Raw genomic sequence first — 17,700 nt, forward strand, 5'->3', positions numbered from 1 at the left:
GATAACCTTCTTTTATTTACGAACTTATGTCTTTGATGCTGAAATTGACAACTTTATAAAAATACATTTTCACTGAAATTATGAAATCTGGGTGTCGGAAAGGTGTAAAATTATTCTTCGGAAAAGAAAAAAACAGTAGTTGAGCTAGATAAGAAATTATACGGGGGCAGGCTCCTATGGAGAATTAACATTACTGGAAACAGGCCCTTTTATGATTCAAATTAAGAGGACTTGTTCAACTTATTCAGGTCTATTGGAGCCAGAAATATGAGGCTCATATGTGACTTCATTCACAAGATGGTCTAGAACAAGAATGTATATGATATGGTTATAACTTCCATGCAGGTATTTAAGAATACTCTTGATAGTGATAACTGTTGATTGCATTGAAGTGTACTATTTTGACTTATGTGTTTTTTTTATATCGTTTACAGGAGAACACCTGGAAGTATGCCCGCAGGGTCACACATGTTGTACGCGCGACATGGAACAGAAGTTAAAGTCACTCGGTACCAAGGAGTATGCTAAATTAGTAGATGAATCTTTTAGATATGTAAAAAGTACTTTTGTATCAAGAACAAGAAAATTTGATGGTAAGTAACCTTTTATCCACTTTTTGAACTCGAACCATAAAATAAATAAATTTATTCTAAACATTAATTTTCGTCCCAACATTTTAACCAGTTTTCCCACCGTCATCACAGGCACACTAATTAGAATTGATCGGTGTCTTAAGCAGAGTAGTAGTAGAGAATGCGTTGCTTTGTCAGAGTGTTGGGCTGATGTATCGCTTTCTACAATACAATGTTATCTCAGGATTCACCTCGATTAAGGAATCACAAGGTTTTTTTCTCCCAAAGGAAACTTGTTTCATGTTGAGATTGATTACGAAGCATGGGTATGATACGCTAACATTTCGTTCAACCACAGTGATCGATAGCGCTCCCAGGTGTATTAGACTTTCCATAGGGTTAACGTTACAATTTTGAAAAACCTGGCACAGATATTTTTATAACGAAATTTAATTTGCTGATAATGTCTCTTAAATTGATGTCTTGCTTAATTTATTTCCTTTTTTCTTTTTTTTTCAACAAAAGAAGTAATCACATTTGTTTTCAAATTGAATTTCTGTAAGAAATTCTGGATAATGGATATTGTCCGATTTTAACTGAATCAAGACAACCTCTTAACAAAACTGTAAACTATGGAATCAAGCTAGTGTTCAGCTTTTATTAGGTCACCTGAGCTTTAGCTCAAGTGACCTATTGCTATCCGTTTTCGTCCGTCGTCCGTTAACATTTTACATTTCAAACTTAAAGTCAAGTTCTGCTGGGCCGATTGAACTGAAAGTTGGTAGGAATGATCGACTCATGGTCCTGACAAAGTGTTGTTATTTTTCGGGTCAATCAGATATACAATTTGGCCGCCACAGCCGCCATTTTGAAAATACCTATTTCAAACTTAAAAACAAGTTCTAATAGGCTGATCTCACTGAAAATCGGTCTAGGAATGATCAGCTCATGGTCCTGACAAAGTTAAGTTAACATTATACTTAACTATTTTTACTCAAATTGGTACATATTTCAACAACAAAAATAAATACTGTAGGACTCAGGTGACCGTTAAGGCCCATGGGCCTCTTGTTATGATGACTAACTTGTTTATAGAAAGGCGTAGCTTTAGGGAGAGTTCATTGAAGTTTAATTGCATTTTCCACTCCAAAATTAAAAGTGAATACCTTATTGAAAACAAAGACATATGTGTACTGCGCCTAAAAATAATTTGACTGAAATTCTTTCATTTGTGTGTTGCGGCCTTTAGAAATAGAGACCGAGAAAATCTGGCATTTTTCAAAATTTTGTACAGATGTGTCAGTCTATAAGCATGTGTTTTGTCTAATTGGGGATTACAATATTTCCTGAGGAACAACACATGTGCTGTAATACCCTGCCTGGGGGCCATAGTTACCCAACCCAGTGTGTTGGGAGGGGGTGGGTGGGGGAGGAGTGGAGGTGAGTCACTGTGTTGAAAAGAGGTTAGCAGCTGACTGACTAAGACACTCAGTATTGATTTGAGGGGAATCCTCTGCTTGTCAAGAGTGGGAGGGAGTCAACGGAAGCCCTAATGAGAATGAAGCCCTTGAGTCAACAAAGGACTGAATAGATCATCAGCTCTGATTGACGGAAGATTTCTGGCTTGCATGCAAACTCGTGGAAAATCATGATGCCATTTAGGGGAACATGAAAATGGATTTAACGGACTGAAATGTGTCGGTGCTGACCTCATGAACGAATAAGAGGACAATTCCTCATGGGTTCACCCATCCACCCCTAAAGCCACATTTGAACCTTACCAAATCAATGACTGGGCAAGTCCAGTTTAAAATTGTAGTGGTGAATGAGTTCAGGACCCATTCAATATTTTTACTGCTGATGAAATACTGGATTCCGAGCCATATGAGGTCACTTTGGTAACCAGTGTTCTTCTGGTATACTGTTCTCTGGTTTCTATCACGCAAACAGTTTTAACAAAGGCTGTTAAAACTTTTTATTCATATTGCAAAGCGGGCACCATTATAGGTTTCAGTGTCACATACAATGTTCATCAAGGTCTTTGACTTGAGTCTGTTTATCATTACACACAGTCCATTATTAGCTCACCTGGCACAAAGTGCCAAGTGAGCTTATGCCGTGGCGCGGCGTCCGTCGTCCGTCCGGCGTCCGTCCGTCCTCGTCCGTCAACTTTTCCTTTAAACAACTTCTTCTGAAGAACGGACAGGCCTAGAGTCATGATATTTGGCTGAAAGCTTCGTTGGTAGGAGCGCTACAAAGTTTGAGAACGAAAATGACCTTGACCTGTTTTCAAGGTCACAGGGGTCAAATATGTCAAAAACTTCAAACGACTTCTTCTAAAGAACTAAAAGGTATAGAATCTTCATATTTGGCTGATGGCTTCCTGGGATAGAGCCCAACAAAGTTTGATAATGAAAACTTGTTTGACCTACTTTCAAGGTCACAGGGGTCATAAATGTCAAATGCTTCAAATGACTTCTTCTGAAGAACTGAAAGGTATAGAATCTTTATTTTTGATTGATGGCTTCCTTGGATAGAGCCCGACAAAGTTTGAGAATGAAAATGACCTTGACCTTCTTTCAAGGTCACAGGAGTCAAATGTGTCAGACACTTCAAACGACTTCTTCTGAAGAACTGAAAGGTATATAATCTCTATATTTGGCTTGTAGCTTCCTAGGAAAGAGCCGAACAAAGTTTGAGAATGAAAATGACCTTGACCTTCTTTTAAGGTCACATGAGGCAGATATGTCAAACACTTTAAACGACTTCTTCTGAAGAACTGGTAGTTATAAAATCTTAATATTTGGCAGGTGGCTTCCTGGGAAAGAGCCAAACAAAGTTTGCGAATGAAAATGACCTTGACCTACTTTCAAGGTCACAGCGTTCAAATATGTCAAACAGTTCAAACAGCTTCTTCTGAAGAATTAAAAGGCATAAAATTATAATATTTGGCTGGTGACTTCCCGGGATAGAGCTCACCAAAGTTTGCAAATGAAAATGACCTCAACCTACTTTAGAGGTCACAGAGGTCAACAACATTTTAATGGATTTGTTCTTGAGAACTAAAAGGAATGGATTCATAAGATTTGGCTGGTAGCTTTTTGGAATAGAGCTAACCAATTTGAGAAGGAAAATGACATTGACCTTCTTACAAGATCACAGGGAAAAATATGTCAAGCAACTTCTGAAGAAGAATCAAAAAGCTTAGAATCTTATAATAATATTTTGCTGGTAATTTCAACAGATGGAGCCAACAAAGTTTGTGAGGGAATGTTTTTAGTGCAATATAATATTTAATGAGAATATTTTGCTATGACTGCTTAAATATTCAGGTGAGCGACACAGGCCCTCTTGGGCCTCTTGTTGTAAATAGTGTTTTTACAATTTCTGTTAAAATCAGTTCAAGTTCTCTTCATGTTTCATTTATTGTCACAAGATCTTTAAAATGTAGATATTTAAAGCTAAAACTGGTTAATTGTCTTGTAGTGACATGTTCAAAAGACATTTCTAGAAAGGATTGTTTTTGGCATAATTCTTTTACAGTTGGGTATACATGTATTGTAATAATGCTTTTGTCATTTTGAAATTGAAAGAATTCCCAATACATTTATTCTCTACACTGATAAGATTGAGAGTGAAGTTTTGAAGTTCGCAGCTGATCGAGAATTACTGTAGACAGATCTTGGTTTTTGTTATTGTCAGTTTTAATTTCCAGTTTCATGACGTAAATTTAGGATTTTCATTTGATGATGAACGACAGACCTGATCTATAAATGACTCAAAACAAATAAAAACGGAAGGAAACCACCATTTTGGTATTTGCCTATGAAATTGGATTTGATATTTGTATAGAATAATTTACTTTCTTGCTGAAGAACCCCACCATGTTTTCGTGGTTGTCCTTTTTGTATGTGTCTGCCCCTGGACAGATAGATGCTTGACTACACATGGAATGGCTACAGACTCCGAACTTCCCCATGCATTTCAGCAATTCTTATGTCGACATGGTTCAAAATATCTTTGATTTTGACATTGTAGGTGTTTTTTACAATTTAAACTATTGGAACCTATATACACTTTAATCTGTGAGCAAATAAACCAGGAAATGTAAGATTTGTGAAATTCTCGAAACTGAAAATATTTGATATCTTGGAAATTGAAAAAAAAATTGTGATCATGTTTGATTTGTGAAAGTATTTGAAATGAAGAAAAAAATGCGAAGTTATCATAACTCAGTGAAGTTTTTGGAAAATTGTGTGAAAATCTTGATTTGGCATGAAAAGTTCTTAGGACTGTGCTAATTCTATGAGTGAAACAATGTCTATATACCTGATAGCAAACAGCTACAGCCTATCTCAACAGAGGCTGAAACAATTCAAGCATGTGTGAGTACTACTGGCAGGCATATACAGCAGCCACTAAAATCTGGAATGGATCTCAAATTTAGTTAAAAAAAATATTGTCAATATTTGTGTATGCCCAATTTATGCAAATTGAACAGATTTTGGCATCCGTTTAAATGTTTTTATTTATATATAACTAACCTGTGTGACATAATTATGCAAAAGTACAAGAACCTGTTTCTTAACAATGCACAAACTAAGGAATATGGTCCTATTTAGTATCTTTTAGATAAAGTTTGATTTTGACCTAGTCTTGTTCTTCATGAAATCAATATAAATATTTTAAAGAAAAATATTCAGATATTCCTATTCAGAAAAATTGCAAAATATTATTTGAATTAAAGCCATTTATTGTTCAAAATTGATTTTGAAAGTTTTAGTTACATACTGGGATAATAAGTTTGAAGTTGTTTTGAACATATGAGTTCAACACAAAAACATGAATACTTTTTGAAAACCTTTTTGTGAATTCTAGTTAATTAATATTTTAGGTATTTCTTAATGTGAATCAATTTACAAAATGGGAAATATTCATGAAAGTTTGAAGACATTGAAAATTTGACCTGATTTGTTTTTCCAAATTTTAGAAATACGATTTAAAATACTAGTTAATCCAACAAGACTTTTACTCATTCACCCCTGAATACACATTTGAACTCTTCCAATTCAAAGGTTGGAATGGTTCATTATGAAATTTCAGGGGTGAATGAGTTAAAAGTAATGGAGACAAGATGTAGATCATCGTGGAGTACTACATAGGCCAGTCCATGTTTCCCACTCCACCAACATGTACAAGGTGCAATACTCCCGAGGTTTGATCTTAGCCACATGTTTGGTGTTTTGTTAATAGCCCAGAGAGCATTTAGGTATATACTCAGTCTAACAGAGTAAATAGCACACGACGAGCTCCCTCCTCCTCTACCCCAGCCATAAAGATAAACAGGTGTAATAAACTTCATTTGGCTTGGTTCTTACTGTAAAATTTAAGGCATTGTAACTTTGCGTTAGAATTTGTTTCGAGCACCCCGGTTGAAGTTTAAAATTGTTTTTTTAAATTGGGTTACGCGTAACATATATGTCCAAATGAACAAAAACCAGATAGACCAATGGAGGTATCGTGTCTAAGGACAAAGCCTACTGTTCTGGGTTTGAAGATTTTATAGCTTCAGCTGCTGTTCCTGTTAAACTATGTTTTTTGGTATTTTTCGGAAGGATGTACTTTTCTGATGATAAATGGAGTTCCTTCCGCTTCTGTTGTTATTCTGAAAGATACAATGTATTCTACTGTAAGTGTAATTGGAATTCACTGGACAATACAAAAACCCAATTAGTAAAGCCGAAAAACATCTCTCAGAAAGTCACCCATAAACGTGAATTATAAGGCATTAATTAGCGGTCAGATGATCTTAGACAGGTCAGCCAGACGCAAAGTTTGCCAATCCCTGACAAGGAAGCAGAACAGGAAGTGGTGTTTTTAGAGGGTACTGTACAGTTTCCTGTAACAGTCCGAACGACAAGACTAAACTATTAATGAGAATATTGTGTAAACACATTCTAGAAAATAATTTTGGGTAAGGGAAATAAGAAAATGAAAAGAAATTCTTAACAATTATTTATTTGAAAAGATATACTCGGGGTTAAAGTAAGATATTGTTGTTGATGAAAATCTCTGAAATTATTATCATTTCGCTTTTAGCTATATATTCTGAAAGATATTATTAAATTCATACCACATATATTTGCTGACATAACATTATAACTAATCAATCCTTTAGGGAAATGTTGCGATGGTTTAAAGGATTACTGTGTTGTAAGGTGTTAGGTTTAAGGTATGAACCCTTTCACCACTGTAGACCATAATGGACTCATCCAAATCAATGCATGGAAGAGTTTACTGAAGTTATATAGGGGTGAAAGGGTTAAAAGACTTGATAATATGACATGAAATTTGGTAATACTTCTACCCAGAGGTCATATTGATATTTGGTTCTTGTCCCGTGCAGAAATTGTTTAAATAACTTATACGCCCCACTTCAATGTTATTTGAACTTATTACCGTTGTCGAGGTAGAATGTCTACGGACTAATCTTCACCTAGGGTCAGCGAAAATGATACTGGTTATCTTAAGCAGTCCTCTTTTTTGTAATGTTTGAAGTTTTTAAATTGTGTGTGTTTGGTTTATCGTTGGCTATCGTCACTCTGAATTTACACAAAACAGTATAATCTGTGTCAGCCGAACTCTTGCATTCATTAGAAAAAGAATTCAAACAAGTGTAAGAATACTAAAAATTCATGAAAAGGCCACGTCAGTTGTACTTGTATTTTGCCTGACAAAAATCTCTTACAATAACTAAAATGACCATTGAAAAACTGTTCATGCTGTTTATATTTACTATAGACAAGTGGGTATTATAAAGAAATTGAACTTTTTCATGTTTATTTTGCAATATTTTAGTAACATTTCATTTCAGATAAATATAGCCTGTTTGGGTTTTGACACTGTTATAAGCACAAGTTAAAAGAAAAGATGGGGAAGGTGTCTCATAAAAACATCCATTCAATCACAGTGTTCAAATAGGATGCATAAATCAGTGACTTTTTCCTAAAACGATGTGGTGGGGTTTCAGGCAATTTTCAAGAAGTTGTTGAAATTCTTAATGGGATCCAATAATGCATTTATTTTTTTACTGAAATGGAACCAGATTGGAACAGTAATGATTTAATCAAACCTAGAAAATAAGTAAGGTATATCAAGTTTCGTGGAGGACAGTGTTTTAGGCAGTCGCAATAAAAACAGATACAGATGCCTACAATGGAATAAATATTGTATAATGTAAAGTTAGAGGGAGCTGTGGTGTCACTGCTGTCGTGTCTGAGCAGGAGAAAGAGGACCGGAGAGACAGCCAAGCTCCATCTGTTTGCTAAATTACACTGTTGAGGTAAGGGGTGTCATTTATCTGGAGGTCGATTATGCATATTTCTGTTGCTATTTCTTGAAAAGCTTGATAAAACACCCATCAAGATAGCAGGGCAAAACGGGATAACGTGTATTGGAGACGGGGAAAAAAGAATGTTTGACGTAGAACTTGTATTGATGAGGAAACAATTCCGATATTATTACAGGTTCATGCTGCAGTCAAATGCACTGAAAGCTTGTAAGAGAAGGGGAGATACAAGCATAGAAGTGACTGTGATTAGATTTAATCATTAATCTTAGAGAAAACATAGTGGAAGCTTTTTGATCGAAACATTTAGGGTTTCCTCCCAGCGATGAAGTTACATGTGAAAAAGTCTCGCTGTCTCTATTTGCAGAATTGACAACTAGGACGAACAGATAACAAAAGCTTTGAAAGTCACATAGAACTTTCAATTGTTTCATTTGATCTATGATTGGAACAGTGTTGAAAGAATTCCCTGTTTGCAAATTTGTTTTTGTGACATGGAAGATTGGAAAGACAAAAATGAGGAGAAAAACAAGATTGGTGTTTGAGGAAAAACAGGAAGGTGGCAGTATCTACTAACCAACTAGCTGAAGCCAATAAATATCATGCTTACATCAATCTTCAAAATCAGACGGCAAGGGCAGTTACATTACCATTTTGATAAAAAAAAAAAATGAAAACAATTTGGAAAATACAAAAGACTGCCAATTTTGATCTGCCAGAAATATAAAAAATGACTTTTATTTGCCATATGCATCTCATTATGAGGCTCTGAATCTTGTTTCTGTAGAACTATTTAACCTTGACCTTGGTGAAGTAGAGGTGAAAGTTTGACCCCTGAACAGGACATGTAATGTAAACCATATGTTGTAGTACATGATGTGCATGTTTCAGAGGCTGTAAACAGGTTATCTGGACCTAACTGGTCATTTGTGGCCAATTATAAATCCATTTAGTGACCAGATAAGCCTTGATAAGTACCTCCATTACTCTAGTATTTTGGGATGTATTTTACCCCCCAACAGGATCCTTTAGTTAGAGGTTTAGACACCTCCTTCCTTGGGGCAGGAGATACAATTAAGATATATCATACAATGGAATCTGTTTACATACATACTTGTGGTTCATAAAAATACATGTACATGAACCCAGTACTTAATGATGAAGGAGATAGAAAGTTTAACATATGCATCGATATCATATCTGTGTCCAAAAGTTCAGCATATGCATCATATCTGTGTCCAAGCGATACCCAACTGTCCAGATATAATTGTGAGGTCGCGTGTGGTTGTGCCATTCTTCCTCATTTACATGACCATTATAGGGGACATTATCCTATATTAGGGTCAATCATTTCTTGTCAGCCCGCGTGTAAATGATACAGCCGTTATCAGGCTCGTACATGATCTTGTATACATGCCCATTAAACTCTGTTTCAATATCTGGATGTTTCTGTCAATATATATATCAAAGTAGCTGTGAAAATTCTGATGAAGATTCAGGCAAAAGAATATCATTATCACTACTTTGGCACTTACCATAGTTATCCTACAATAATCCCAAGGGGGCAACACATTATCTCTCTTTGGTGGGCTTATTACCAAGCATGGGCTTATTGCCGGATAAATACGTTAAATGGTCTTTCAGTCTGTATGATTTTTTTCCCCCGCTGTTCGTCGACTTGAGTAAGTGTAATATATGATGCTAATGTAAATTAAGAGCCTGTAGACTTTCTCAAGTCAAAAATATAGATAGGAAATATGTTATAATCATATAGACCAATGGTCAGTCAACATAGGTACTGTAATTGCTTATTTTATTATATAATAGATTTCTTTCCATGATTATTCAAGCTCAGGCCCTTTGGGACATATTTTATCAAGCTCAGGCCCTTTGGGACATATTTTCACACACAACCACCATAGGGTCCCCCACTCCAGACTCGTTGGATAAACGTTAGATGTTGGTAAACATTTTTGAATGTTATTTCATTGGTCAATCTTTGAGTATTGACGTCACATCACAATGCTTTTTTGTGCTGTCATTTTCAATTGTGAGATTCATGGCAATACAGTTAACATATGGTTTTCATAGATATCAAATGAAACTAATGGGACTAATAGATAGCCAGATTCATGATGGCTGGTTATCATGTTTATCTAAATCTCATTAGCTAATTTTAAAATTGTAAAAGACATTCGGTAAACCTTGTGTCTTAATACAATTTGAAAAACTCCAGATTGATAAACATGATAACCAACCATCACTCGTTGGGGAACCTCTATTTCTTTCTGTTTGCATTGTCTGTTGTGACAAAAGGTCTTAAACTGTTTCATAAATAGAGTACCAAAAGTTTTGCTGAACTAGATAACAAAATAAAAGTAATATATTTCGGTAGAAAATTCCACCTAAGTTAATAGTCTCGTATCATATCAGTCTTTGTAATGTCGCTGTTCTCAGTGAACTTCAATTGCTCCTGAACTCCAAATAATCTCTCAATCCATCACGCTCTCCTCCGTCCAAAGTGGAATCTAGAAAACTATTATGAGGCTTCAAGACTAATGTGGATTTATCACATATAAAGGTTTCACTTGTATCAACAAGCTCTTGAAGGAGATTTGATGTAATCTTGCCAACACACTATCCTCTGGTAAATGTACACGGCCAAAAAAACAACATTTTATCTCAACACATGTTTCAGCAGGCTTTTTCTTCAGCTATGTTATGGCAACGGTATGTGACTGTTTTTGCCCATGAATTTTTTCAACATCTGGTATTTTAATGTAGTTTTATTGGCTCGACTCATTTGCAGTTCCTATTTTGCAAATCCAGTGAAGCGATTTTTGCCACAAAATTTCGGATTTTGAATGGGTTTTCTTTGTGAATGAGACAAATGCCTGCCGAGAGTATTCTTTATTTCTGATTGGATTTTTTTTTACCAGTACCAATAAACTTAAAACATCTCACACATTTGCTGAAAATATTTCATTAAAACAAAAATGCAAAGTCATCATGAATTGGCTGTCGCAGTTCATTTTATGAGATTCACGACCTCTAGAATGTAGTTCATACCAGACCTATACTAAATGCATGTCAAAAGAAATTATCAGCTTGTAAAATCTCAAAATCCTAGGCTATACAATTTAACTAACAATTCCATAAATGTTGAGATTTAAGGCATCATTTCACAAAACCTATTTTATCTCTCTCATCTTTTCTACCTTTCTATTGGATGAGTTCTCTTGACTAGGGATACAGGGATGATTCTATTGTTGGATGAAGGGGGTTCCTCACAGTTTGATAAATGTTAATAATAATTTTTTTTAAGAAAAATGAAAGGCAAAACAATATATTTATATATATTTTGGGCTTAACAAATAATCAGACAATGTTTTTGCCAGGGATTTGTGCTGGAGTTTTGTACTAAATTTAATATTATTTAAGAGATTTTTAGTTCTGTTTTTTTTAAGTTAATTTGTAGTTCTGTAAAAAGAAAGTGTTCTGGGGAAATAATTGAAATGAAGTATATAAGGTCTGTATGTGTTTGTAATTCAATAGCTATCAATTTTATATGCATTTTAATAATTTTACATTTTCTCTTTCAGAATTTTTTACAGAGCTTCTTGATAATGCAAAGAAGGATTTGCATGAAATGTTCGTGAAGACATACGGTCTTTTATATCAACAAAACTCTGATGTGTTCGCGAATTTATTCAAGGACTTGCGGAGTTACTACAAAGGGACGGATATAAGTCTCTTTGATGCCTTAGACAATTTCTTCCGTAACTTACTAAGGAAGATGTTCATGTTGCTGAACCCAACACTGGTGTTCGACGAAACGTTTCTTCGGTGTGTGACGAGCCAGATGAGCAAATTGAAACCTTTCGGGGATACACCTCAACAGTTATCATTAAAAATAAAACGATCTTTCGTAGCAGCACGGACTTTTGTGCAGGGATTGGCTATTGGTCGGGATGTAGTTCTTGAAGTACTGAAGGTGAGATAGTGGACAATTTGTATAATGATATATGAATGTCAGCACTTAAAGTATTAGTTGAATACTGTTATCAATGTGAACATTTTTATGATCAACTTTTTTCAACAATTGATATATATTTTTTTAATTTTCATGCCAAGTTCTGTTATTTTGAAAAAAATCTGGATTTTTTGGTGAAAAAACTATTAATCAGCATTACCATATAATAAATACAAAATATTTTTTTAATTTGAAAGGATGAAACACTTGTTGATTGGTGGCTCCCAGCTGATGAGTCAGTGGTTTTGTGCAGCACACGCTGTATTCAACACAATACAAAATAATTTTGTAATTGTAAACAAAAGTTAAGAATGTGAACTGTTCGAAAACTTTGAAACATTCTTATGTGTTATTGTTTCCGTAGATACCCCCAACAGAGGCGTGTACCAAGGCGCTGATGAGGATGATGTACTGCCCCCATTGTCGGGGCCTCACACAAACCAAGCCCTGCAATAACTACTGTCTCAACACCATGAAGGGTTGTCTGGCTCACCATGCTGAACTTAACCAGCTCTGGAACGATTACATTGGTATGTACTTTGATAATTAAACTTTCTCTAACCAACAGAATTTGGCTAAAATAATATCAGCATATGGCCTTATCATGGCATAAAATATCAGTCTATAATTAAAAAAAAATCCAACCTTAACTTTTGACCTTGTCTAGGCAATCACATTTACAATTTACAAGCCTTGACCTCTGACCTTGAAATTGTCTGGCAATGATACTTGAGTAAATGTTTAGACTTTCAAATTTTGACCCTTGTGTGATTATTGAATATTAAGGCTTTTGACATTGTCTGATCAATGGATTCACTGTTTACACAGTGTGATTTCTCAATACTATTCCTTGATGAGGATGCTCCTGGTCTGAAATACTGGTTGGCTGGTGAAATATCGTTTTGTCCTTCAAAGCTATTATGAATGTTTTAATTTATAACAGTAGAAGTGGTATTGTTTTTCTCCTTAATCTGTAATGGGATGTTATCTTGCATGGAGTTGGAATGAGAGAGGCCTACATGGACGAAAATTGTGTCATGTTTCAAGGTCACTTTGACCTACTTTATTTTCAGTATTTTGTGAAACACTTTTCAAACCATTTTACACACCATTATACAATGATTTAAGGAAATTTCCCTGTAAATTGTTTTTTTCCGCTATTAACCTGAACAGGCAAATCATTTTGCTGTTGCTAAAAGTAATTAGGAGTTGTCAAAGAAATGCTAAAGACATAAATTCTGCTGTATTCCATTACAACCCATTGAATCCATCAGTACTGAAGTATAATGAATTAGGTGCTCTGTTATTTTTTCATGAAGAAAATTGAGAAATAGTCTAAATTACCCACATATTAGACAGCCTTTTTTCGTTCAACATCGATTTTTTTTCTTTTTCTAGCAGCTCTTATAGATCTTGCTACTCGGTGCCACATAACCTCATGCTTATAATTTTCTGTCATAATCTCTAAGCTATTTCGATATCATTCTAATTGCGACAGTCATAACAAAAAAGTGTATAGAGTGGGTGAGACTGTCGCGAGAGCTCACAGTCATATTCCCCGTGTCTATGACCAGACGACGATGAATAGGCGTCTAGATGAGTCACTCCCAACTGTCAACGTCTGATTGGCCTAGAATTAATGAAAACCAATAAATAATTTACACAAACTTTGTCATAAAAATTGAATAAATTTGTCTTTGGAGTTCCCCATGCTTGTAGCTAGCTAGCTATCTCGTCTCTGAATAATCAATTTTATCAAATTTTGGTCGGATCAGCAGAGTTTGTTGAAGTATTCTGCATGCCTGCCTTCCTGGAGAAATATATGAGACCCATTAGCCAGACAGACTCAAAAGATTTATAGTCATTGTCTAATTATCATATTATGTTAAAATGCAATTTTTTCATGGAAGCAAACGTTACAAATTAATGTTTTCATAAAACATGTCTTTGTAAAGTGATACCCGTGATTTCTGCCAAGTAGGAAGAATTTGCAATGATACCTATTTAGATTAGTTTTCATTTGGGATTTGATATTTTACAAAAAATGTGATTAAGGCTTCTGCATATCGGCTGGTTTTCTTTTGAATGATTTCTCTGATTTTCGGTAATTCAGTTTCTGTCATTTAAGCAGAAAACATAGAACAATAACACGCAGTGAAATTAGATTTAAACGCAATTCGGATAGGGTTCTGTTTAAAATGAAGAAAATTGACAGTGTAAAAGCCCGACCAGTATTATGCAATCAAAAATCTGCTTTCAATCGCAGTGCAGACAAATTGTTAACCGAGATTATAATGTTGAAACCAATTAGCATGAACAGTCATTTGGGATTCATTAAGCTACGATAATCCAAATTATCTCAAATCTGAAACTGACAATGAAATCACCAGCTTGTTGTGATGGGAATCTAATGAAAATGACTATTTTTTGAGGCAGAATTGAAACAGAAATGTAGTTTCCTTCTGGTTGTATAACACAGTTATAATGAGATGGGAGCCTTTCAGCAGAAGGATGTTATAATGAGATAGGAGCCTTTCAGTGGAAGGATGTTATAATGAGATAGGAGCCGTTCAGCAGAAGGATGTTATAATGAGATGGGAGCATTTCAGCAGAAGGATGTTATAATGAGATGGGAGCCTTTCAGTAGAAGGATGTTATAATGAGATGGGAGCCTTTCAGCAGAAGGATGATATAATGAGATGGGAGCCTTTCAGCAGAAGGATGATATAATGAGATGGGAGCCTTTCAGCAGAAGGATGTTATAATGAGATGGGGCCCTTTCAGTGGAAGGATGTTATAATGAGATAGGAGCCTTTCAGTGGAAGGATGTTATAATGAGATGCGAGCCTTTCAGCAGAAGGATGTTATAATGAGATGTGAGCCTTTCAGTGGAAGGATGTTATAATGAGATAGGAGCCTTTCAGTGGAAGGATGTTATAATGAGATAGGAGCCGTTCAGCAGAAGGATGTTATAATGAGATGGGAGCATTTCAGCAGAAGGATGTTATAATGAGATGGGAGCATTTCAGCAGAAGGATGTTATAATGAGATGGGAGCATTTCAGCAGAAGGATGTTATAATGAGATGGGAGCCTTTCAGCAGAAGGATGTTATAATGAGATGTGAGCCTTTCAGTGGAAGGATGTTATAATGAGATGGGAGCCTTTCAGCGGAAGGATGTTATAATGAGATGGGAGCCTTTCAGCGGAAGGATGTTATAATGAGATGGGAGCCTTTCAGTAGAAGGATGTTATAATGAGATGGGAGCCTTTCAGCAGAAGGATGATATAATGAGATGGGAGCCTTTCAGCAGAAGGATGTTATAATGAGATGGGAGCCTTTCAGCAGAAGGATGTTTAAATCTTGAACACATTCAGTCTGAGTAGTTCTCATTTCAACGCATTTTCTACACCTGATGAAATATTCATCAAGTGTTGATTGTTTTGCCACAATACCCATTGTTGTGTCATCCCTTGTGATGGTAGCTGTGACACCTACATCCGGTGGTATATACAATTTCAGAGGTCTTTTAAACGCGAAGTTTATTGACGACACCGACCTCCTGCCACTCCAAGTATTTACTCCGGGTCAGCCCAAGAAACTTTATAACCAGTAGGTTATCTATGCAGGTCAAGCTTTTCAAAACCCCATTTCCTTAACTACAAACCAATTTTTTCCCCGTCTCTATTTCTATTGATTTGCGGTTCAAGTTCGCTATATAAATGGGTTAGTGTGTTTTACCACACAGGCCTTCTGCTTCACACAAGTTAGGCAATATCGTCGGACTTTTACAGAATGTGTCCTTTATACTTTCTTTGCCCGGAAATAGTTAGTGTGTCGATGTGTCATTGCAGTTTAATAAAGTGGGTTTTTTTGTTTTTAATTTGAGAGAGCGTGATTAAAGCTTAGATGTGAGGAATACAGGTGTGTTATAGTGAATCAGATGCACCAGATACCATGCTGTACATCTGAAACATTGACGTCCAGCCTGCCCAAGTATCAGACAGCATGGAAGGGACGTCTACAGGCAGGGCTTGCACTATTACATTCTCATTTCAAATCATTCGAGTATAAAAACAAGCCCTGAGAGAAGTAAGTTTGTAGGTGGGCAAAGTTACATGTGGTAACTAGTACAGGTGTAAAAAACTTTGTTCACCCATTTGGTTACCTGTAGTTATATGTGTAGGTGACAAAGGCCTTCACTTACACCTGTCCCTTGTGGTTACCTGTAGTTACCTGTGTAGGTGACAAAGGCATTCACTCACACCTGTCCCTTGTGGTTACCTGTGGTTACCTGTGTAGGTTACAAAGTTCAGTTTACACCTGTCCCTTGTGGTTACCTGTAGTTACCTGCGTAGGTTACAAAGTTCCGTTTACACCTGTCCCTTGTGGTTACCCATAGCTACCTGTGTAGGTTACAAAGTTCCGTTTACACCTGTCCCTTGTGGTTACCTGTAGTTACCTGTAGTTACCTGTGTAGGTTACAAAGTTCCGTCTACACCTGTCCCTGTTAAGTAGTGTAGAAGATTTCTCACCTTCCCCAGTGTGATACTTCACTAACGACATACCATACTGATGCAAGTAAATTGGAAAGTTTAGTGTCGGTAGAGATCCAGATCGGTGAATTTAGGTCACATTTGCCGAGTTATTACGTCTGACAGAAAGAAAAAAAAATCTATTGTCCATCACACAAGTCATTGTCCTGAGGGTTTATGTGGAAAAGTCTGTACCTGATAAAAAATAGTGCACTTCTGATGCAAATTAGGACCTGGTCGTCTGCAGGCTCTGCTCCTTATCAAGACAAACGTACGACACCAAAGTAACAGCTCCCAAGGGTTTCCTTTGAAGAACAAATGAACTGCATTGTTGGAAATTAAATTCCTGGCTCTGTCACTTCCAGTGAACCCTATTATGTGTGTGTGTACTGACAATTCTCGGCACAATTCACCTGATTTTGTTAAACTTATAAGGAATCGTTGCATGGACCGTAGCGTGGCATCAGTCTGTTTTAGTGAGAATCAATTTCAAACTTAAATTTACAGTGGTTTTCCTTACCTAGTTCTCCAAGAAGGAATTAGTTACAATTTTTTCCCTTTTGGTATTCAGAAAGCATGAGGGTAATTAATGGTGAAGCTGGAGAAAATATCGTTGTGACGTGGAGCCATGAAAATCGGACGTGGAGCCATAAAAATCGGGATGTGTTATCATGATTTAGTAGAGAGAAGATATATCTTTTGAAAATAAGATCAATACCCGCTCCAATAATTGCTGAAACGATTCGTATTTACAATTTTAAGAGGTGTTGGAGAACACTTTTCCCATCAGTTGGGGTTAATAACATTGATCAGTGTTTCCAAGACATTTGACTGAATCGTCTTAAGAATAATCCTGTTTTCTATTTATTCATTTTTAGGTCACCTGAGCTTTGCTCAAGTGACCTATTCCAATCACTTTCCGTCCGTCGTCGTCCGTCGTGCGTAAACTTTTTACATTATCAACTTCTTCTCAAGAATCAGTGGATGGAATTTTTTCAAACTTGGTCAGAATCATCCTTGGTAGATGAGGCTACCAAATTGTAAAATTGGGATTCCTACCCCAACCCTAGGGGCCAGGGCGGGGCCCAAAAGGGAAAATTAACCAATATTTCAAAAATCTTCTTCTCCAGACTCAGAGGTATTACAGTCATTTTCTCTGCATGGATGGAAAGATCATCAGGGGCTTTATTTAAATTGTAAATTTCAGGACCCC

General features: G+C 36.1%; 1 protein-coding gene across 1 annotated transcript in view; it reads left to right on the plus strand.

Moving 5' to 3' along the window:
* Positions 1–17,700, plus strand: part of LOC110441642 (glypican-6-like) — a 111,879-nt gene that overhangs the window by 47,349 nt on the left and 46,830 nt on the right. Inside the window, exons 2-4 of the mRNA XM_021484837.1 lie at positions 435–593; positions 11,523–11,914; positions 12,318–12,483. Coding sequence (XP_021340512.1) covers positions 435–593; positions 11,523–11,914; positions 12,318–12,483 — 717 coding nt within the window. The remainder of the gene's footprint in view (positions 1–434; positions 594–11,522; positions 11,915–12,317; positions 12,484–17,700) is intronic.

The sequence above is a fragment of the Mizuhopecten yessoensis genome, unplaced genomic scaffold (genome assembly GCF_002113885.1).
Source record: "Mizuhopecten yessoensis strain PY_sf001 unplaced genomic scaffold, ASM211388v2 scaffold716077, whole genome shotgun sequence".
In the NCBI taxonomy this organism is placed as follows: Eukaryota; Metazoa; Mollusca; class Bivalvia; order Pectinida; family Pectinidae; genus Mizuhopecten; species Mizuhopecten yessoensis.